Source organism: Ornithodoros turicata, chromosome 10 (genome assembly GCF_037126465.1).
Source record: "Ornithodoros turicata isolate Travis chromosome 10, ASM3712646v1, whole genome shotgun sequence".
Taxonomy (NCBI): Eukaryota; Metazoa; Arthropoda; class Arachnida; order Ixodida; family Argasidae; genus Ornithodoros; species Ornithodoros turicata.
This window is the reverse complement of record NC_088210.1, coordinates 4,293,594-4,318,315: the sequence shown is the minus strand read 5'-3', so window position 1 is coordinate 4,318,315 and position 24,722 is coordinate 4,293,594. Positions and strand designations below refer to the sequence as shown.

Below are 24,722 nucleotides of genomic sequence, written 5' to 3'. Positions count from 1 at the left end.
GCAGACTGATAGCCATTTATCTGAAGTTTCATTTGAATTTTTTGTAAGCGCTATAGTCATGTACAAAGAAAATTAAAAATAAAGCAAAATCTCGCCCCATGCATTTTCAATGGCCTATCCCACGCAAACACCGCCATTTTTTCTTGTGTCTGCTCCACGTTCACATCATTTCACACAGGTAGCGCTGCCTACAACGATCTGACAGGCCAATTCTGACGTTATGCACCAATCCTCATGTTCTAGTCTTGTTCCGTATGCTGGTGCCACCTGTGTGTGGTGAAATGAAAATGAAGCGCACACAGCAGAAAATGTCGGCTTTTGAGTGAGATAGGCCATAGAAAATGCATAGAGCGAAATTTTGCTCGATTTTTAATTTTTCTTCTACAGGACCATAATGCCCACAAAAAATTCCAACAAAACTTCAGACAAATGGCTACGAGTCTGCAAAGTTTGGTGTTGGATAAACCCAGTCTTCTATTTTTACGATGCGATCAAAATGTGTAACGTTTGTGAGACTAACCCTGTACATGTAGGGCTGGCGATAGGGCTACGCGAGTAAGGCCACCGCCTTAGGCCCCGCGCACGAAGCCCTCAACGAGGGATTCGTTTTTTTTTTTTTTATGGCAAGTATGCACTTAAGCGCACGCGCGATCTTTGACTAAAACAGAAATGGGAGAAAAATTTGTTATGTGCCATTCCGTCATTTGATGAGAAAAAGTCCCACTTTTAAGAAAAATCCGCCAACCCTAGAAGCTATACCGAGGATTTCGCATCCTTACTGCTGGTGTGAAACAGGCCCGGTGATGTGCCTTTGCTTCAGGCCCCGCACACTCCTAGCACCGGCCCTGTCTATACAGGGTGTTCAAAATTAAGCTTTCACGAGCGCTACGTAAACACAGCGATGAAAGGAAACCCGATGATAACTTTACGCTACTTGTGTAAGAAACAGGTGCTGCTAATTGTGTAGCACCTGTTTCTTACTGGAGGAACAGAAAAAATAGCACCAGTTTTCTTTTGTTCGCCTATTTATAAAGTGCTAGTTAAAGTTAATTTTGAACACCCTGTATGTATCCGTGCTTCTAGCATGACGCGGAAACATTTTTGTCGTCAACGAGCATGTTGTAGGAATGATGCCGCAGTCATAATATCAACTTCGATGGAACATCCGCCTTGACCATTACGATGTCACCGGCGTGCTTTCCCGTCTCTGAAACCTTAATTACGCTTTCTTCTGTAGGAAATGTTGCACCGTCTTTTGTCCGGTCTCCCGAATCATTCTGTGTTCTTACTGTCAGGAGATGAACATCGAAGCCCCTCCCGGAAGAAGGATTGCCTCTATTTCAGAAGATTATAACATCTTGGGTACCTCTCTCACCATCTATGACGCCAAAGGAAAGCCCATCTTAAAGGTTCTTGGCCCAACTCTGCCACCGTACTCCCCGTGCGCGATGCGTCTGTCTATCTTCAAGGTGGGTTTTTGTAGTATCAGGAATGCCCAACTAAGTTAGGCATAATTTATTTAACCATAATTTATGATCTAATTGAAGGTACTACAGTATATGAGAGTCATTTAAGTGAAAGCCGTAAAAGTGCGATGAAACTGGTTGGCTGTACCGACCGCTCGACTCCACGCGCGAATAATTTTCAGAGCTTGCTTTCTCTTTGCCAAAACGTATTCGTGTGTCGTGTCGTGTGTCATGAGAAATATTTTCTGGGTTCACTTTGCTTGGCGAAACTGAATTCGCGTGTCATATAACTATTATCCTATCGGAGTGAAAATAATTTTAATGTATAATGTATAAGGCAGAAATGATTTTGTGTACCATAAATAGGAACCTAGGGCGCAAGAAACTATTTTCAGTGCTTACTCAGCAGCAGTGCTTACACAGCAAAGGCGCTCTTGAGTTCCATACCATGCTGTGCAAGCACGAAGCGAGTCTGTTCTGCGCTTACTTTTGCAGCAAAAAGTAATGCAGGTTAGGTAGCACAGTCAGGTTACCAACTATATCGCTATTCTACGATATTATGCTGTGAGTTCGTGTTGTCGTCTTCACGACAAAGTGCTTTGGGTCTTACATTTTTTGGTAAAAATAGCTTTAAAGTGTTTGAGCCGTATCTTACTCAGGTGGATCATAGTCGACACCTCGCTATATATTCCAGCCTATTCACCTCATAAAGCAGCAGAGGCCTTCATCTTGTGGACAGTTGTTGCAGGCATTGCAAGCTCTGCTGCACAAACCGTTCCTTTCTTTCCAACGCCAACAGTATTTCACCGCGCTCTACCGATAGCATGTCCCACTCCACCCGGCCCTTCTACTGGGTGACACTCCTCTTGCGCCGTTTGATAATGTTATCTAGTTTTTGACCCTGTCTGGGTAACTTAGTCAGATGTAGATGTTCAGCATTGCTCCGCTTTGAGCCTTTCTCACCCAACGCGATCATCATGTAAATTTCTCATCGCTCATACTTGTAGATAGCTTTTAACAGCCAAACTTACTTGTTATCGTCATTCTCCTCTCTCTCATCTTGGACCATCTCATTGCTCATACCTGCAGATAGCTTTTAACTACCACACTCACTTGTTATTATTGTTATCGTCCCACATATCTCCCACATCATCTCTCCCATATTCAACAACAACAACTTTATTTTCAGAAGGAGAATTAGAAATATCCATGGTACACAGAATACCATTCTCCATGGTACACAAAATGAGGAAGGAAGAAGAGGAGAGTGGGGAGACGTCCTGTGGGGGAGTGGGGAGTCGTCCTCCCATAATCATATCCCACACACTCACCATAGTTTTGGCGCTCTTTGGCCTGCTGCCTTTGTGTCGTTAAAGGCATAATCTCTCTCTCCCCTTTCTTTTTTCTTAATAAACATATCTTCCTCCCCCTCTGTGATTTGTCTCGCAGCAGGCGTTGTCTACGCACACTGTGCAGCCACCGAGGTATTTCTCAGAATATCATGTGAACATGGCTTCCGTCTCCCACACAACCACTAACCACCCGTGGGTGGCCGACAAGGTTCCAAGTAGTCGCAGCCTAGTGTGAGCATCAACGCCTCCGCGACCCGTTATTTGGGATGCTCCAATGGGTATACCACAGCTGACGTCCCACATACGTTACCCTCCGGACACTGTGCGCACCCCATCAGCACTGCGTACTGGTGCTAGCCTGAGTGGCAACTGAGTGGCCAGCTCCAATGCAAAATAATCGCTGCATTATCAACACGCATGGAGATACATGGGTCAATGGCATCGATATCTGCATCAAGGCGGCAGAGAACGAGAGATTCTCGTGAAGACATTCTGTGGTGAAGTCATGATGGATCTTGGACCGGACAGAGTGGTAACACAGGTCATCTTTGACATCACACGCCGCAGACCTTTCCTGACTGCTTCAGTGTGTTTTCCAGGCATCATTTCAACTGCTAAGCTTCACCATTTGAAAGTTGCTGTTTCCATCTTGCTTTCTGGTATCTCCCCAACGCTTCAAGTCCGCTTGTCCCAGGTTCATCTATGTTAGCATCTTTGCGATTTGCCCATTTGCGAATTGTTTCAGCGTCGGAATTCCTGGTCACGTCACGCTAGTGCCTACTCCCAACCTTCTGTGATGTTCGCTTTGACCGAGCACCCCATATAATATCACACTGCTGCTAGCTTTTTTCTCTTCCATAAAAGCCGCTATGATATGGAGGGTGCCGCCACCTGGTGTATTGCTTTGCGAATGTAGTGTAGCCACCTGCTGTGAATCTTTGCAACTGTCATGGTGATGACTTGCGGAGCAGCGATGGTGAACGGTGGCAGGTGATGCAATTCAATTCACTGATTTTGAAGTAAATGAATTATTATTGTCCACTCTCTTTGTATTTGTTTTTTGTGGCCTCTACTTATGCACAGCCAACCGATTGCCAGTTCAGCATTGATAGATGATGCAGTAATTAAAATTTTCAACTCAAATAATTTAAATCTGGAACGTGCTGAACTTGTCGCCAGTTTTAATGCCGGTCACTCACTACGACTGACAATAAACCTTGTTTTTCCAAAATGTACTTCCATCCCCAGTATCAGGCAAATTGCAGATTTCAACACAGTAGACACATATACACACAAAATCTCTCGGGAAAGGTGGAACATTGATTCGAAGCCAGTCCTATTCCATAAGTCTGTGTAATCAGCCCTTATGTTCAGAGTACGCAGCATTGCATAAATATCCATACTGTGTAACCACAGTGTTGGCTGCGTCTGGTCAACAGAAAGGTCAATTTGATGCCCTTTTCGTGCACATAGGACGCCTCCACACTGACGTAAACCTTTAACAGGTACCACTCACACGGTACGTACGTGCTCGAACAAAAGATATCTGTGAAAAGAGCTTGCCATGCATGTGATTTCACCCCGAACGCTTCAATCACCTCGGTGTTGCTATTTGTTCATAATGGCGTAACTGTGCACCGTGATGCGGGCACATATTTCCCTGATGTTGGAAAGGCGTCCACAGAGTGACTCAGTGGGACCTTAGTTGCAGTCCTTGATGACAGCAGCGCTAACTGCGGCAATGTGTAGCATCGATGGGAAATACTTGCTAAAATAAAATATACCTTGATCTGAAATCTCCATTATTTGTCACTTCCTTTGTCTTGTTCGGCATGCCGCTTACATTTGGCGGCTCAGATGATGCTAAAGCATGACAAATCTGAAGACGCGTTAAGATGAACTAAGCAGTGGTGGAATCATCTAATAGTAGAATCACGTCGTAGTTGGAAACCCAAGGGTAAGATAGCAAAGAAAATCGAAAAAAAAAGTTCCTGCTTCATCCAGTATTTGTGTGTGGACAACAGATCAAATCCTTTGTGACACAAAATGACTGATGTAATCACCTCGTAATTATTATGAAAATCACTATAATTATTAGAAGATAGCCAGTCTGAGAACAGTGTGATACGCTTTCCAGGTGCAAACAATGACAGGCACTCTAGTGGGGGAGATAAGGCTTGCAGGAAGTAAGGAAGAGCTCATCAGCCTTTCATTTCCCGTCAACCTGGACGTCCACATCAAAGGATCTCTCATCGGTTGCGCAATTTTAGCAGTAAGTAATTTTGTGGGTGGAGCTTATTTCCTAGACACTCATTTTAGTGCTTAATTTTAATGAATACACAGTTATGCTCTTGAAGACTGTGGGTGCAGTGATTGCAAAAGTGGTTAGAGAAGGAAGATTGAACTGGATGAAGGACGAAAAATGTTTGGCGTAAACTGGACGATGGCTAATGTACTCACTAACGACTAATGTACTAAGGATCACTGTAATTCGGTACGATATCACGATAGGTGAGCCTAGAGAGTTTTCGTAGACCGTTTTTGCATCTCGGATAGGATACCCGCTACGGTATTCGTCTCTAAGCGCATGCGGGACACTATCGGAGCTTCGGTAGCGTATCGCTGGCACGGATCGCATGGATTGCAATAGCAGAACTCCTCAACAGCGTAAGGTCGAAAGGCTTCACGGTTCAGGATTCGAGATTTGCCATGCGGGAGCGCTACAACGTTAACTAACCGTACCCTCCCCTTCCATGGTGTACTAACACGTTAAGAGCGTCAGTCTCGCGTATCGTGATGGTTCGGATCATCGTACTGTGTACTCTACTGGGACGTTTCAAGGTGGGTTACTAAAACTCACTTTTACTGGGTTTGTAAACCACTTTGCAGCGTTCTGAAACAGTACACGACACTATAATCTGAAACGATATCACGATAGGTTAGACTCGAGAGGTTTCGTAGACCGTTTTTGCATCTCGGATAGGATACCCGCTACGGTATTCGTCTCTAAGCGCATGCGCGACACTATCGGAGCTTCGGTAGCGTATCGCTGGCACGGATCGCATGGATTGCAATAGCAGAACTCCTCAACAGCGTAAGGTCGAAAGGCTTCACGGTTCAGGATTCGGGGTTTGCCATGCGGGAGCGCTACGACGTTAACTAACCGTACCCTCCCCTTCCATGGTGTGCTAACACGTAAAGAGCGTCAGTCTCGCGTATCGTGATGGTTCGGATCATCGTACTGTGTACTGTATCGGGACATTGCAAGGTCTATGGTCTGCTAAAACTTCCATAGCGCATGGTGATATTGTTTCCGATTATGATACCGTGTACCGTACCGGGACCTTGCAAAGTGGTTTACTAAAACTGGTTATTTTCTATAGCAATCAAACCTGCGTCAAATAAAAAGTATAAAAAGTTATTTGTATAGAATCCACCGTGGATGCATTAGTTATCCACAGAATCGATCCGATTCGCTGCCCACACGTTCCTTGTCAATTGCCGGCAATCCAGAAGATGTGGGTTCGAGTCCTACAGCTGGCTAACCTTTTCAGTGACTTTCATCTTTCATCGTTGATTTCTTAGGCAAATTGGGGCTTTGTATGTATTTGTCCCTTCTATGTTGTTCCAGCCTCAGAACATCAGTTCTTTCATCTTATAACGTTCGCGTTATACAGAGGCTTATATGACGAATATGTAATGATGTACTAGATGAGGCAGTTAAACAGGAGAGGGCATAAACAAACACGAGCCTCACAGCCCAGTAGCATACTTCAGTTCAAAACATCAATTAAAGACAATCCTAATGCAACCATTAGGCTTACCTTAATTTTCGAAATTTCCAGTAGGAATGAATGGTTTAGCGGTCTGATGAGACCATTAAGGCCTAAATGTCTAACAATCTTCATGGGAGCTCCACAATACCACAATTTTGTGTAGCAATCGGCATTCTCTACCTTACTCCCAAGCGTGCTTCTGTTGTATTTCTTTTTTGTTTCCCGCACTTTTCATAATGAACAGTGTTCTCGATGTTTCCAAAAGTGAACAGAAAAAATAAAATGTTTCCAGAACTGAAGTCCAAAAAGCACACTTAGAAACGCAGGGTCCATTTCCTTCCTAAGGCAGACAGCACAGATAATATGTATTCTTCCGAGGTCGAGCGAATCCGAGAGTCCTGTTTGCTGCCTCATTCAAATACTAACACAAGCAATATAGAAGTGAGGAAATACAACAGCTGCGTTTCTTAGTGCGTTTAGTTTGAGACATTCTGTAGGTCCATGGAAAGTCGAACTGCATGCAATGCAATGCAGTCGCGCGTTTCTTCCTCTGTCTCAGCATATGCTCTATTCGGTCAGGGAATAGACCTTTTGAGAAAAGCCAGCGCCACCTGTGGAGCCCAAGGTATCATGGGAAGTCGGAGCACCAGTTTCCTGTTTGCTGCTGCCGGCGCATGCGCAGACGCTATGCAGATTGCAGACGCTCTGGTTGCATCTCTCTGTGAAAGCGATCGTTCGACTGCGTTTTGTTTTAGAATGTGCCGGTTGTAACAGACGCGGAAGAGGTAGTCAGTGCACTCTTAGAAATGAACTTCACCGCATACAACGCTACTAGCCAACCATAATCTCGATATCATTATCTGCACTGATTTGTTGAGAACGGTAGGCGTACGCCTTTTTTATGACAATTATGAACAGCATAAGTGTCACAAAAAAAAGCGTACGGCTCCCGTTTTCAACAAATCAGGGTACATAATGATATCATTCGAGATTATGGTTGGCTAGGAGCGTGCTATGCGGTGAAGTTCATAGAGCAAGCCATGCCCTCTTTGTATGCCTTAAACTCTCAAAGGAGGTCAACAGTACGCGACATTCATTGCTCACAAAGTAAAAGCGTCGCAAAACACCCCACGTGGTCTCGCGTGGGAGACCTCGTGGAGACTCTCGTTGGAGGGAAACTGGAAAAGTGAATTATTCAAACGAATGCACTCAGACTATACCTTAGCTCGCAGCTCGTTGATGCCAGCAGCCGTGTACACTCTTAATTTTTTTACACCCTTTAGGGTGTAATAAGGGTGTAATCCCAAAGTGCGATATCACTCCCTTTAGGGTGTAATATCACACCCTTTTCCACCGGCTACAACCTAAAAAAAGGGTGTAATTTGCTACTTCAAAAACACCCTTTAGGGTGTAATCCAAAAGTGCTATAACTCACTCCCTTTAGGGTGTAATTTAACACCCCTGGTAATATTACACCCTTCAAAAAGGTGTTGTTTATCTGTCAAGTAATACATGTGCTACGTGAGAGATAGATGCTATAGTTCTCACAAATGCCAGCAGCCAGAAACTGTGAATCTATGCACATGTACGCAGTCCAATAAATGATGAGTTGAATCACTCATACATAATTCAGGGGAGTGCCTCTCTGCTAATTACTGTGGACACAAGAAATTTCCACGAGCACCAAATGCACAGCCACTGCAGCATTTGGGAAATGCACCTGAAAAGAAAAGTCCAGACGTAGGTTAAGTATACAGGTTCTTTATTTCATAGTGCTTGAGGTCCAATTGCTACCGCAGTTACAATCCTTTGTATTGCTAATGAGGCCAAACCAGACAAACACCACATATCAATACTAGAACCGTAATTACCACCGAAGCTATATATGGCATGAAACTCTTGCTTGCCAGGATACAAAGCACCTGCTTTGTGCATTGCATAACAAATCTCGGTCTCCCTTAGTTCTGGGGTCTTAAAAGAAACATTCAACAAGAATGATGTAAAGTCCTGCTGGGCAACACTGCTTTAAAACTCCTGACGCCAGTATATCAAAGTGTGCCAAAGCTTAATGTGCCCTCAAGGAGCAGCGACAGAGCGAGCAAGGAGCAGCGGCTTTTTCGCTTCACAGGTTTTCTTGAATGCTCTGAAAAAAAGTCATATTGAGCTGGACATGTACTGCTGGCGACATACTGTCTGTCATTTGGGTTTCATGGTTTCGCTGCCTTCTGCGGCATGCTGCAGGTAGTGAGTAATAAACAGGCACAGCAGATTTTTCCCGACCTGCCTGCTGCTTACTACTTGCAACGACTCTTCACAGAGGCAGCAGAATGCTGTGAAAGCCCGAAACCCAAACTTCAGACAAGTACGTCTCAAATAGGTACAATGTACAATCTAAACCATAGGCGCCGACTGCGGGGGGGCGCGGGGGCCCTTGCCCCCCCGGAACATGAACTGGGGGGGGGGGGGGGCGCCGCCTCCCCCGGGAAGTCCCGCTAAGAGACTGACACCAACCTTTGGGGCTCTGCGCGCCCGGGTCAAAAGAGCGAAGAGGCACCAACCCCAAAAATGCATCTTGCAATTTGTAAAATATGTATCCGCCCACCATACTCATCACAGTAGAAAGTAAGACAAGAAAGAAAAACACAACACATAGCCTGAATTTTGCCCAAAGCAATCAGATCAATGAAACGAAGCAGTCGAAAAGGTACCAGCAGCTGCCAGTGAGGTGTAACAGTAGATTCTTCGGAACGCATATCCGTTGGGAGCGGGTTCAACTCCCGCTGCTCCATTTCATTGACCATATTCATAATATGGCGCGCATTTCGGGTCAAACACCGAGGATTCAATGCGTTTTGTTCCTTTTGCAGTCAGTTTTCAAAGGCGTAATGCCTTCAGTTGTGCACATGTTCACTGTTTACGTTCTCTCTCTTTTTGCTTTTTTTTTTCTGTTCTTCTTTCCTCTTATTTCTATACCAGTTCTGCATACATCATAAGATCCCGCCAGAGTGTGTGATTCTTCAGCTTTAGTTTTGTGTTCTTCATTTTTCTTTTTGTTTCCTTTTGCTTTCTTTTTTCTTTGCCTTTTTTGTCTACCCCATTTCACTCTTTTTTTGGAATAACACACCGACATCCATCTGGCTTACCTTTCTTTTTTTTTCTTAATAAAGGTACCCCCCCCCCCCCCCCCGCCACAGTACTTATTTCGCGGTGCGCCCTTGCCCCCCCTGGGAAAATGAAAACTCTCCGCCTCTGATCTAAACCCATTGACAGATAGGTGCCGCCTTATCAACTGGCACATTTCTCAAAAAGTGCACCAGACGACTTCAAGAGGAAGCCTGCGAAAGCTGTAGGTGCCCTGTGCCCCCTGAAACAACTGGTACGACATCGCTGCTGACGCCAGGAGCCACAGTGTACCGGACGTAATGAAGGAATACTTGTACAAACTAATACACGAGACACATTATGCCTCTCGAGTTCTCTAACAGAAAATGATCTCCAGGCTTCGCAAGAAAAAAAAGAAAAAAAAGAAGAAAATAGGGGAAACAATGCACCATTGAACTTGAAACACCAAATTTTGTTGGCGTGCACATACCTTGAAATATCATCCAGTAGATCATCGTTGGCCGAATGGAAAGCATACACGGTTCACTAATCCCAACACACACATATGGGGTACACGTTGCATGGACACAACCCCTCCGATGCACCAGGCTGGCACTGCAAAGCTCAACCAAGATCATCCTTAGTGACGAACACGACAGTTCCTCAAACGAAATGGCCGTCGAATAATTGTCCGAGCATGTGGCACCAGACCCCTCTTCGATGTGAGAAGCAGTTGCAGTTTTGCACGCATATGCGTGACCGTTGAGACAGGACACTACCTGTAAAGAAACCGAAGTGAACATCACGCCGGTATTGTTCAAACGTTAATGCTAGAATATTACAGCTTTTTGTAACTCACGTCCTTGCAGTCGATACAGTCTCACGTTCACCTATAAAGAAAGAATACAATTAGCCTCGCTTGTAATATAAATCGTCGCTTCACCAATGTAGCCGATCCACTCCTGCCGCCATTTGCAATGTGTCCATCGTCTGCAACAGAACGATTGTTAAACACAAGTAAAACGCAGGCGTCGTACATTGCATCACAGCCAGGTTGACTTCCCTTAAGCAAACATTAAACTTGTAATTAAAAAGCAAGGTTGTCGTCCTTTCAAAGGCGAGGTTGCAGCGCACATAACAGGCACGAACGCAGCGACGAATGCACTGCGGTAGAATACGCGGTGTCACGTCACTCCTCACGGGCGGAGCGCGGAACAACGTAGTACGCTCCAGCGAAGGCACACATATTCAGCCGGCACACGGATTATTCGACAAGCACACGAGTATACGGCTCAGGAGGCACACATATTATTCAGCGGGGCACACATCTTTGGCGATAGGGATCGTTGAGCTTGCTATTTGATAGCTGTTACGGCTGCTTCCAGACGGTTACGGCTGTGTACCGGCTGTACTTTCTGAGGGAACTTTTTTAACCGGCACATGTTCGTCACAGGATTTAGAGTGTAGACTCAAAATTTCTACTGATGTGCCCTATTGTATGCATCTGTAGGTAACATGAAGCATATCATTGTGCTTTCAAAAGAAATACAGTTCATGTAAAAGCTCTATGCCCGCTACACCCATTTTACGCCTCTTTTACACCCGAGCTCAGTAGACGTTGTAAATAAGGTGTCACGTTATTATTACACCCATTTAACACCCCTCATCCCATGATGTTTCTTCGAGCTGGTGTAATTTGGGAGTAAAAATTGGTTTACACCCCCAGTTACACCCGGATTACACCCTAAAGGGTGTTTTAAATCTAAGAGTGTAGGGGTATAGTTTCGTTATTTTCCTTAGAATGGTTCGTGATTCATAGCAGTTATCTGTTCACAGACACATGCCACGTTAGCAAATGTACTAGAAACAGGATCACTCAAACGTTACCCTATATTTGCCGAAAGGTCCAAAGGACAGCAGAATATTTGAATTGAGGGGACGAAAGGTTACTTCTTGTAAGTCAATTTGAGTTATTCAGGATAAAGTAGAAATCATATGCGGAGTCGGCAGCTACAAATTCTGCAGATACACTTCTAGGTAACTTGATGATATCAGAAATATAACTAACGAAAAACTGTCCTTCACTTGTTCTGCAACTCGATATATGGCAAGATATATGGCATTCGTGATCCATAATGTGGAGGTGCGGTGCATGTATGCCGCAGCATCTGTGCAGAGTTGTCCACTCCAGGCGCAAGGACAAGGTTTAAGGACAATGCATACATATGCAAAGCATACAAGTTTCTCTTTTCGACAAACCTTGGGTCAAAAAAGGCTCCACTCGTGCGACAAGGCACACTCGCCAAACTAAGCTCACTTTATATTCTTCCAGAAATATCTCTGTGAGTACACTGTAACAACGAGGCGTGAGTGTGTGGCTCCCTCTTGTCCGTGTGTGTTGCGCTTTAAGATGCATGAGTACACTGTTAACTGAAAAACACCATTATGGGTGTAAGTGGCTTGTCCTATAGCTTACACCGCTTTTTGCATCGTACGGTCTGGGACACCCTTTTTTGAGGGTGTATTCTGTGTAAACACCCTTTGAAATGGTGCTATGCTATGCCTTGCCTTGCTATGCCTTGAAATGCCCTGAAAATGCCTTCTTTTGCGCCCTTTATACGCCCTTTTAGGAAGGTGTACGATTGTTAAACACCCTCCTAAAAGGGTGCTTAAAGGATGCAAAAGAAGGTATTTTCAACGAAAAGCACCCTTTCAAAGGGTGTTTTACACAGAATACACCCTCTACAAAGGGTGTTCCAGACCATACGGTGTAAAAAGTGGTGTTAGTTATAGGACACGTGTTTTTCAGTTTACAGTGTAGGCGCACAAAAAGCATTGTAACCATTAAACAATGTGGTACTCTTTCCACCTGCAGGCATTCATGTTTCGTCTGGAAGGCTTTACGTATACCTGCTGTCAGGTGTTTGGTATTTTCGCGGATCTTTCCAAATGATATGTGGGTTTCGTCAGCAACTGTCGACTTCATCATCGTGGGAATTGACCTGCACTGTAAATGTTTAATGCCTGTGTGATCAAATCATCATTGAGAGACATACGTGAGACAATGAGACAAATCATTGAGAGACAAACGTGGACAAAGTTTTTGTACTCAACGTCTGCATAGCGAGTAATAAAAAATTTGTGTCAATGTCAATCCACCGTGTAACGATATTCGTGCTCGTATATTTTGGGCTGTTTTCTGAGCAGCAGAGAAGACAAGTAGGGTGGAATATGCGTGTCTCTGCCGAAAGACTTTGTGTAACAACTACGCTGAGAGCACGCTCTAAGAGTTATCATACAGGGACGGACAGAACGTCCGCAGAAGCGCGAAATCGATCCTCGGTGTATCTCAGCATGTGTCAAAGTGGGACTAATACACGTCCTTACGGTACGTTATGATTGCTCTTCGGACGTCATCAAGGACCGAGCTAGGACGGTGTGGCGGCACATGAGGGACATAATTTAGCGTCGTTTTATTGTACCTTATTTGTTTCGTCAGAGACCACACGCAGTCTCGACAACTTCTGTTTCACTGATTGATTACAGTCAATTCATATTGGTAAACTGCGGCAATAAAGTCTGGTATTTTCCCTAACGAACGATGGTCGTCGCCAGGGTGTCAGAGCGAAACGCAAACCGAGAAACACCGCTATTTTGGTGCGAACCGGAACGGAATCGAAACGGCATAGGTTTTTTTTTTTCGCTCAGGAGGGAGACCGAAAAAAATATTTAACGGTTTTCGGTCCAAGAAAAAACTTCGCCGTTTTGGACTACGGATAGGCGGATGAAACTGACGTTGTGTGCTATGAAATCATGTCATGGATGCTGTACGAGGGTTACGGTTACGGTGGAATGTATGTCTGTATACTATGACCCTTAGGCTCCCTTTGTAACGTTTTATCGTTCGCGCACATAGACTTAGAGGTACATGTGACCGGTTGTGACTCTCTATCAATGTGCCGTAGTGTTTGTTTTAATTTCATCCAGTCAAACTTTCCTCAACTAATCATCACCCAAGGGGGCTGCATAACGGGTTCTCTATCGGTAATGTCGCGCAACACGTCCATTGTTTGAGAGCAGCAAAGTTGAATACATTTACGTATCCGCGAGGGCAAGCGCGTGCGAAATGGTGCCTCTTCTGTGGACAGGACACGAAGAAAAGAAAACTGAGCCGTCGAACGCGTTAGTGAGTGAAGGTGTTCCTCGATTTGCGTCGTACTCGTGCGGTAGTGCTTGCTGGCTAGGAAGCAGCTACATACATTCGGATGGGACACGATCGCACCAATACAGCAAGAGAGTACTTTACGTATGACATCACGACAAAGAAGTCCGTCTGTATCATGCGCTTCAAGAAAGTAGAGAGCCTATTAGTAACCTAGAGGAACCAGGAGCTACCAATTTCATAGCTGCCTATTCATATTAAATACCATGTATGCGGAATAAACGGTTTTACAGTTGCATCATTGATTTTTTTTTCTGGGAATGAATATGCCCACCAGAACCGGAACCGATTAAAACCGATATGAACCGTTATTGTTTTGTTTTTTTTTTGTTTTTTGTGCTCCGGAGCAGATCTGGTACCGGACCGGTTATGATAGAACCGGAAAGAAAAACGTTTCGGTCGACGACGACAACGACGACGACTGCGACTGGCGTGCAACGTGGCGACTTACAAAGAAGGCAGACAGAAACGTAAAAGATGTTGATAAAAAATCTCGCCACGAGTACAGAGTTCGAGGAACCCACTTCGAAAGGTACTCGAATCCCCTTCCGTAAAGAAAACTATTTATTGGTTTACTATAACTATTTACTTTATATGTTTACTATAACTAACATACCTATTTATTAAAGAAAACAATTAAAATTTGTATTTATTGCTTGTTAAGCCACCGTCCACAAATTCGAGGGTCCTGCTCTCCTCTGACCAGGGATGGGAACCGGAACTGATCCCGAACCGAAAACCAAAAAAAAAAAAACTGTTGTTTCGTGACGAACCCGAACCGATCCCGAACAATTTTTGTGCTTATCCTGAACCGAAAAAAGAATTAATCCATTTACCGGTTCGGGAATCTGTTCGGAGGTGAAACAATTGTAGTACTGACCGACCATTTTTTGACTCACCTGAAACGGTTATCTCACACCTTTCTCTTACAACCGTGTACGGTGAGCGTATAAGCTCGCTTTCATGTAGCAAAATTACTGCCCATGAACCGGTTATACCAGGACCGAAAGAGTAATGGCTTCAACCCTTTAAATGTCCCGACCGCTGACCGATTTCTTTCTTTTTTTTTCTTTTTTTGTCTTCGTGTGTGCGGCAGGGGGTGTCCTTTCTGAGCCAAACCCGAACCGGACCGATATACCTAGATTGGTTCAAGCTGATAATTTCGGTTCAGCGGAGCTACACCCGAACCGAACCAATATGCATGAACCCGAGCCTTAAAAAATACCCGTTCCGATCCCTGCCTCTGACACAAATCGAAGAGTGAGCTGTCTAAGTTTAATTCGATTACGTGAACAAACAATACTTAAGTGAGGAATTCCCCTGAAGTGTTAACTCTCCATCAATGCAGAGTCTATGCTTGTTACAGCTTTTGGTTTGCGACATTCCGGTAGGACCCAAGGTAAATTTACCCAGGTAGCGAAAGTGAGGAAAAAAAAAAACTAAATCTGACCCGGCAACACTGTCATCTCCGTGAGTCGAGCGATCCTGGGAGTTGGTAGCACAGGTACGGTCGTAAACAAAAAATATTTACGACGCCCGCATGGGTCTTGTATAAACTCATAGTGCCATCTGTCGCACCACTAATACACATATACGAAATCATCTACGACCTGAGTACGTTTCCGTATCCTGCTCCACTGCGCATGTGTAGCAGTACGCTCGTTTGCCCGTGCATTCTTTTATCAGTTCCGTGTACCCGTGCATTCTAATGCGGAGTTCGTACACTTTTTGAATTAAACAGGAAGCGACGTTCACATTTCGAAGCTGTAGGCCAAGATTAACAAGTGTGAACGGCTACACGGAACGGATAAAAGAATGCACGGACAAACGTGCGTAGTGCTACACATGCGCAGTGGAGCAGGATACGGAAACGTAGTCAGGTCGTAGATGATTTCGTATATGTGTATTAGTAGTGCGACAGATGGCTTTTCCTATACTTGAATTATGAATAAACTATCAGTTTGTACAAGACCCATGCGGGCGTCGTAAATATTTTTTGTTTACGACCGTACCTGTGCTACCAACTCCCAGGATCGCTCGACTCACGGAGATGACAGTGTTGCCGGGTCAGATTGTTTTTTTCCTCGCTTTCGCTACCTGGGTAAATCTACCTTGGGTCCTACCCGAATGTCACAAACCAAAAGCAGTAACAAGCATAGACTCTGCATTGATGGAGAGTTAACACTTCAAGGGAATTCCTCACTTAAGTATTGTTTATTGTGTGTCGGATGTGGGCTATGCATCCCGTGTTGCTGGCCCCAAGAAAAAAACATGGTTTCGTCATGGCAAAACCGGCCATGATAGCGTGAGTGTTAGCGAATCAGCTGTGCAACGATCCCATGTATTTTTGCAACGAACCCATTATGACCACTCGTTGAAGAAATACCAACAGCTAATCACTACGTGTACGTGTACGTGTGGGTCTAGGTTAGGAATGGACATTAAGCGAAGCTTCCTGTCTATTTGTAGTTCACGTGCCCTTCGTCAAAACCTGTGATAACTCTATATATTTCGAACTGATATGTGTCATCAAACCTGATGGGATTGATCCTTCTCTGTTCTCTTCTGGTATTGCTGTCCTGGGTGATTAGTGGTTTCGGTAACGAAAATGGGAATTGTATACAACGCGAACCAAGTACGCGAATGCAAACGTGCCATGGCTAATTATGCTCTACTTATTATTCATGCTGCTGACGTCATCTGTGACGTCATTTATTTACAAAAGTAGTAGTCCGCGCAACGGATGGATGGCGCTGACAGTCTCTATCATGGCGCCATCTGAAGACTCATGGCCCTATGTGAGTTTCGCTACCTGTTTATATATACCTCGTAGGACCTTTGAAAGTCAAAGCGGTGCGACGGAATCACGCGTTTTTTTTACGCGATAAATGCTCCAGGTATCATGGACAGTCGCCTTTCGCCGTTTGTTTTTGACAAATGTCATTCAGTCTCCAGGACAGGCTCAAAAAGCAAAACAAATGTGTCGCTCAATATTTGGGTTGTCCCAGCAGCTATATTGAACAAAGTAATGTTTCTTATCCCGCTGGCTACCCACAGGATCGGGCTCAGGACGTACCTGAATGACTCCTCAAGGTACATCCACAAGTGTAATCCTCAGCACGCCCTGGGGACGCACATAGAAGGACGAGGACGCGATGACTCTGTGGGGACATCCCGGGACCGCGCGTGTCCTTGGGGAATGTCGTCCAAATAAGGAGCATCTGATGCTTTTCGTTCACATCATAGGTTGTAATTATGGGAGCAACTCCGCATTAGAGTATACATCCAGGCGCTCAGCGACATAAAAAGAGAGCGAAGAAACCATTCAAAGACGAAATATGAAGCAAAATCTGCAACCTCAACGTTGCATTTGTAACGTTTATTGAAAATGTAACTGAAGTAACACCAACTCATAAAATATCAGCGCGAACCCTGCGTAAAATTAAGTGTTCTACTTCAGGTATCACCACTATCAAACGGTTAATTGTTTGCCTTCAGAACAACACAATGACTCTAATAAATAAAGGGAGTCGCGAGGCGTCAAAGGCGCGCCAGATTCCCCATTCACCGCTTCTCCCGAAATCACTCCCGCTTCCTTCTCGCACTCCTTCGAGCGGAATCTGTTGCGTGGGAGAACGGGGGAGTGGACCCGTTGGAGCCCAGCCAGCAGTACCCAGTGTTGCCACACCTACAGATTTATCATGAGATCTACCTACTTTTTGAAAAATCTACAGAGATCTCTTGAAATCACATGACTTTTTGCTCCAACGAATAGATCACTTAGTGTTTCGTATCAGTTCACAAAACGACCACGATGAAAAATGCCAGCAGAACGCGGGAGTGAGTGTTTTACCGACTATTTTTTAGTTTATTTTCCTGCGTTAATTTGATGAAAACGAGAAATGAGACAGCCTCTCAACGACCACCATAACTGGCCTCCTGCACACGAAACGCATGCTGTTGGGTCAAGCTGCTTCGCCTTCGCCGTTGACAAGGATTTGATCCGTCGATCACAAAACTGGGGGGACTCGCCGGAGGAGAAGGACGTCTACGGCGACTGAACCATTGGCGAGCCTCAACGCAAAATCAGTTTTCTTAAGTGTTTGTGTGCGCGTTACCAGTTTGCCTCGCAGACTTGACTTGACTGGCTTTGAAAAGAAACCACACCATTTATCGTTCACGTCACGCATGTACGCTTTCATTATGTCTGTGGAAATAATATATCGAGCTGTATTGTTTTTGTGGTCTGTTGTGATCCTCGCTCACTGTGATGGTGGAACGAGCGATAGAAATGTTTCTATTACACGCGATACGTGTTATTCATGTATTGGAGCGGCACAGCTGATGTGAATACACGTGTCAAAGTATTAAAATCTACGTGCAGTGACACATTTTTTATTGTGATTGTAGCGGACACCTAAGTCTGCTACAATCATAAAAAAACGGAAAGTAGCAAACCGAAACCGAAAGTTCCAACGCGTAATGCCAGAGCGCCGCAGCAATAAATTCCGGCTGTGGTCTTCAGCAGTGGAACAAAATAAGCCCTTGCTCTTCCACTAATTTAGAGACGCAGGCAGATATTCCAGATTTGAAAGCAAAACGTTCAAGAAACTGAGTTTTGAGTGGCTACAGATTTTTAGCTCGATCTACAGATGTTTCGGACTCGGATCTACCGATATTTTTTTTTTTTTACGTGTGGCAACACTGGCAGGACCCTCATGAAACGGCTGCTCGCATGCTGTAAAACGCGTAGATGAAAAGTTTGCTCTGCTAATGTGCCATGTAGAAACAATGATTGTGCACCACTTAGACAATTGAAAAGGAAAACGAAAAACTCAAAACATACACATACACGCATAATACGCCTCCCAACCCATATTCCAGACTCCAAGATCCGGGATTTGCCGCTCCACCTTTTCGGTCCGTCAACGGATTTGAAAATTGAAATACGCAGAAACACTCGTGGGAGCTTGCACGTTATCTTTCTAGTTCTTGTAGTTTTTCGTTAATCATTTTCGCGGGACGTTTGCGTGAGGATAGCACGAGTGTCACTGTTTATGAAATACTACTAGTCGACGATGCAAAATCTCAATGGGACACGATCACCGTGCAAGACGACGTGAAGGAGGAATTCAACATCTCCTAAGCCTGTGCGTTTGTACGATCGACGTGTATGTGCACTTTTGTGCGGGTGGCGAACGCCACACAACTCGTAGCTGTGTGGCGTTCACCACCCGCACAGAAGTGCACAGCAGTGGCGTCGGAACTATTTTCCACTGGGGGAGCGGAAAAAAAAAGCTACCATAAACATAATCGTGATCATCATCATCATTTATTTTCCTTGAGGGCTCATGCAAGCAATACAGGGGTGGCACACAAATTGAAAACGTGCTCCAGGCAAATTACGACATGTGCATACTTGTAGAGCAGACCTAAATTAACATTGCAGAAGTAATGTGTATGAATATGTCAGTAAGAAGATAATGTTAATGTAATTACAAACATAATTTACATATCTTTTATACATACTTTACAAACAAGGAATAAACGTTACCAGTTTTCACTTTTCCAGTCAAGGATATTTCTGTCTGGTAAGCTTGTTGCCGATGCGGCAGGCCCAACAATGGAAGACACAATAGAAGGAACATGAAATGCATGTCTACATGGGAGCCGCGGCACGGAACGAAGATTCCCTTGCCAATAGTCTCACAGCACGACTGTAGGACGCCAATTCCAACGAAAATCTGGAACTATATATTCTCCGGGGCTTGTGGGGGCGCTAATGGTTACCCGACATTGTAGCCCCAGTGGGGGGCGCTGGCTGTTCTGGCACGCTAGTATTTAAGGGGGCGGGCTTGATGCTGGCAGAGTGTGCTTTGGGAGCGTGGCCTGCAGGATGGCAGGGAATAAATCAGGTCTGTTCTAAGTAAACATCCTTTTGTGGTTCTTCCCATGCGCGGTTGATGCGAGCGAGTTTGGGGTTCCGGTAGTGGTGAACAGAGGTTCCCACAATTTGGCGCCCAACGCGAGGCCTTACCCGTTTTCTGCTGATACGAGTATGAGTGCCTGTTTGTAATTTTGTGATTTAGCTCCTTTTTTGGAAGCGGGAAGGAGCTTCGGGCTCTTGCTTCCGTAGCGGTGTGCTAATTTTGCACGGTGCACTAGAGTCACCGCTGGTCTTATTTTCCATTGCTTTTTTGTATTTTCAGTCATTTCGAGACGGAAGCAGCCTTGTGCTGTTGTCTCGAGGGGCAGTTGGCTCATCCTGCATGGTGCAGCGGAGTAGCCCCCCCCCCCCCCCGTTTATTCGTTTATTTTTTCTAAACCCTAGTGTTGTCACTGGCCTTGTTACTCGTGTTGGCAGAATGTACGAGTTACGCCCAGTATTTCGGAGCCCTCTCGTTCGGTCACCAGCATGGGAGCCACGGTACGTTGGGTTTCTTCCGGCTTTTTACCTAATTAGGCTTTGGCTTGTTTTTGGAAATTGTTAGGTTTGAATTGTTTGTAGACCTACTGTTGCAATCCTTGATGTGTTCGGTACCCGACGCACTCTGCTCGCTCCCCGTCCGCGGACACCAGCGGAGGGTCATCCGGACCTTGCAGGGCCGTTGACGAGGTTTGAGGTACTTTAGCAGTGCCCTCATCCGCATAATTGTCACACTCTGGAACCTGCAGGCCGTAGCCTGACAATTCTAATCCGATATTGGTGTAACCATGCATGGCACGCTAGGGACAGCGCGTCTTGATGTTAGACGGATCGCCGCTCTAGACATGATCTTGCACGCTGTTGTTTCCTGATATACCGCCTTCTTGGATTACGCGGATATCGGGCTAATAAGGTGACGTTGCGCTCTACCCGGCGGAACCGTATCTCGGACGAACTTAAGACCGCCCGCAACCTGGAGTACGCTTATCTCTTAGGATTTACAAGAGTGTTACGGTTTCATGTGACGCCCTGGTACGCTTGGGAAGGAGCCGGCTTTCAACTGGTTTAAGGCAACGTCTCGGTTCCTGGATGTCGCCGTTTCCCCGAGTATCCGACACCATTGTTTTGCGCAAAGGTCAGTCATTGTAGGGAGGGTCCTGCAGGCCCTAACCTGCTAATGTGGACCATCCGGGTTTCAACCGGTATGTATCTGTCAGTACTGGGTTTCGGTCACCACATCCAGGTGCTCACGATCCAGTGCGCTTTTGTCGAACTTCCGTTACGCGGTCCTTCGCTCGTACGTAGGAGAGAGTGCTGACCCAGCGCTCGTGGTGGTGGTCCCTTTCACTACTGCCTATTTTCGTTTCTTCCAGTCTCTAGTCGACGAGGACCAGGGAGGACGGTTCGTCCATCAAGGCCGCCTGGATATTCCCGCTCTCGGTCCCCGGTTCCTCCCGCTGCGGTTCCTCGACCCCGGATGAGATCGACTTCGACATGGACTGTCGTCCATAATGGTTATCCCGTCTCGTGGGCTAGCCACTCCAGGTGGTCTTCTCAGCATCGCCCCCTTCGAACATCAGACCCGGCCACTGTTCTGCCGCCGTTCCGGGGACTGACTATGGCTGAGAGGCATCCCTCGGACCCACTTCTGCCCCTCTCGGCCGAAGAACAACGAACGCTGTGCCCGCTTTGCCGTGTTCCTGAAATTCACCGGGCCACGCACCAGCGGGGACACCTGCATCGAACACGGGCTGCGGAGTCCTCCTCTAGTGCTATCAACCCGGAGGCTGCTATAAGCGTTCTTCGTCGCATGCGGCCCGAGGCGCTCCGCGAGCTCCTGCGTGAGACGCTTCGCCAGCCACTTGAACCACCCGGTGCTCCGCCTCCGATTTTCGAGGAAGAATTGCTCATGGCGTTTCCCTCCGACGAGGACCTCTGAACTCTTGCGTAACGAACTTGAGGAGGGGGAGACGTGGGGGCGCTAATGGTTACCCGACATTGTAGCCCCAGTGGGGGGCGCTGGCTGTTCTGGCACGCTAGTATTTAAGGGGGCGGGCTTGATGCTGGCAGGGTGTGCTTTGGGAGCGTGGCCTGCAGGATGGCAGGGAATAAATCAGGTCTGTTCTAAGTAAACCTCCTTTTTTGTGGTTCTTCCCATGCGCGGTTGATGCGAACGAGTTTGGGGTTCCGGTCGTGGTGAACAGAGGTTCCCACAGGCTGGAAGCTAATATATCGTCAGATCCGCAATCCTTTTGCCTTCCGCGGTTAAACCAAGCTTTCCTGGTGCGGTCTGGGGCTCAACAAGAGCCTACAGGTGCCTGTCACGGGCTCGGTCGGGACTATACTGAGTAAAGTCTGGAGCTCCGTGCTGATCAACATCCGGACTCAGCGGGTGAAGCGGGTTACGGGCAGTGGCCTCGCGATGCTCGCGATGAAAACACGGCTTCCGTTTACGCTAGACAAATCTTCACCGATCACTAAAATTCCATACAGGCTGTCCAACAAATTACCTAAAGACATTCTAAGCTCAAGAAACCTAAAATCCACCTCGCCACACAGGCTTCTCGACAAGATGTACGAAAGTGATCTCTGCTCCTCACAATCAAAATCGCCACACAGGCTACCCGACAAATTGCACAAAAGTGATATCTGCCTCTTAAAATCGCAATCGCTAGGCTACCCAACAACTTGCACAAATCCTTAAACTCAAAATTGCCACACCGGCTACCTAACTAAACAATTTTTACGTCAGTCTCGTCAACTTCACTTGGCTGTAGGGGTGGGGAAGTTCGAAGATTATTCGAAGAGGGCTGAGACGTCTTCTTGTCGGCGGGGTGTCTTCTGGTATTTTCCTCGACGTCACACCGTGGCACACAACACTTGCACACGTCACAAAAATAATCTAGCTGCACTGTGCAGTAACCTGCACTAGACACTTCAGACCGATCGTCGAGCCATACCGCTACTATTACCGCCGCCACTATTCCCAAATTTTCCCGGCGGGAAAACCGCTGCTATCCCCCTCGCGTTTGCATTATTCCGTCTTCCAGACCAACCACGGGACGAGTCTCTCAAGCTCATCCAACAATCCCTTATAAAACATCGTTAGACGGGGCTGCCACAAGTCACTCCACGGAACATCCCTTTCTTCTTGGGCGGGAAAGAGTCACGACGCCACTGTCACAAAACCCGACTTTGGCCGCTTTACGCAAAAAAACAAAGAATAATTCACTTCCTTTCCAAATGTCAGGGTGCAAAAACAATTCCCAGGTCTGGGGCGCCAAAAGATTCTGGGCGAAAACACGTGGCATCGGGTTACTGTAAACGGTCCGAACGACCCGAAAATGCCAGGACTGGTCCCGCCGTAGGGGTCGAGAACTACCCGGAGGACGCACACTTGTACTGTCCCTCCAACGCGTCTGACAAAACATGCGGAAGCAATAAGTTTGTGGATCCCAAAGCTGTCATGGCCAACTGAACCAGTTCCTGTTGCAACAATTCTACTCGCAATTAAACGAAAATTCGCACAAGCACTTGTCGCCCTGTGGCCTTTGACTGGGGAGCCGTGCTACCTCATCTGTAAATGAGGGGGAGCCGTCGTTCCCCCTGTTCCGGCGCCCCTGACGCAAGCTCTGGTTCCTGAAAAGAAATATGCGTCATTGTACTTCTGCGACTAAACTGACAGCATAAAAAACTTTAATATATCCACTTCTAGAATATGCCGACATTTTGTGGGACCCATTTACGCAAGTCCTAATTGATTGTCTGGAATCTGTCCAGAAAAAAGCCTCGCGTTTTGTATATAATTCGTACGGGAGAGATACCTCGGTCACAGCGTGGTACGAAGCATCAAACCTGTTACCTTTATCCTGCCGCAGACAAGTAAGGCGTCTTCACTTTCTGCATAGTGTTGTATATTGTAAAAGCGGTCTTAAATTCGATGACTCTCTTAAATTCGACTAGAGTCGTACCACCAGGCAGAAACACGCTAACCTCGTTAGTGGGTTTCGTTGCAGAAAGCAGTTGTTCAATTGTTCTTTTTTTCCCTCACACTACTAGCAAATGGAACAAGCTACCACCATACCTGACGTGCATTCCTGGCTCCGCTGCTTTTTCTAAGGCAGTTACTGACCAACTAAGCATGTTGAATTAGGCGGTCACTTGTTTTCTTGTGCTATTTTCGTGATGTTAGGCTCTGTCTGAGCCAAATTGATGCCGTGTCCCTGTGTTGCTCATTGTGCTCTCTCTGCCTCGACCCTCAACTGATGGTCGGCAGTATTATCCATATAAAAAATAAATAAAAAAACTCAGTGATCATGCAATTTTCACGATGCACAGCTGTATGTCTGACCCCACTTTTTAGTCTTGCCGCAGGCTTCCGTAGCGGCCTCACAGTCACTGCCGCAGCCAATCTGACGTCTTCAGGCTTCTTCAAGCAAATTTCAGAGCAATATATACCGGGTGTTTCAGTTAAATCTCCGGGCTAAATAATTCGTGAACGGGTGCACCAATCCACGAACTTTCTTTTTTACAAGTATCTGTCCGATACCACCTACAAGCTGCACACCGTGTGAATGAGTGGGAGGCGCTCATTATTAAAATAAAAGTGCAAATGAGTTTCGTCAAAAAGCGTATCTTCTGAAGCAGGGCGCTGTCGGCATTAAAATGGGTACTACCCCTTTTGGGACCTTCAGTGGACATCTTTTAGAGAAAAATCTGCCACCGAAGCGGGTCATTTGTTGCAGTAAGTAATTGGTTTCGGTTTACGTATTTTTGTCGCGGCTGGTCGCGGCGAAGCGCAAAAGGGCGTATTTTATTGGTGTAATTCATTAATGTAAGGACGTAATTTATTGATGGATAAGGGAGTGAAAGAGCGTC

General features: G+C 46.0%; 1 protein-coding gene across 2 annotated transcripts in view; it reads left to right on the top strand.

Annotated features, from left to right (window-relative positions):
* LOC135370088 (phospholipid scramblase 1-like) overlaps nucleotides 1-12,850 on the top strand; it is a 77,334-nt gene extending 64,484 nt beyond the window's left edge. The window contains exons 5-7 of one of the 2 annotated variants that reach the window (XM_064603779.1): nucleotides 1,296-1,469; nucleotides 4,956-5,090; nucleotides 12,572-12,850. In XM_064603779.1, the coding sequence (XP_064459849.1) occupies nucleotides 1,296-1,469; nucleotides 4,956-5,090; nucleotides 12,572-12,649 (387 nt within the window). In that variant the 3' untranslated portion in view covers nucleotides 12,650-12,850. The remainder of the gene's footprint in view (nucleotides 1-1,295; nucleotides 1,470-4,955; nucleotides 5,091-12,571) is intronic. The other variant, XM_064603780.1, reaches the window with a different exon arrangement.
* Nucleotides 12,851-24,722: the final 11,872 nt, after the last annotated feature.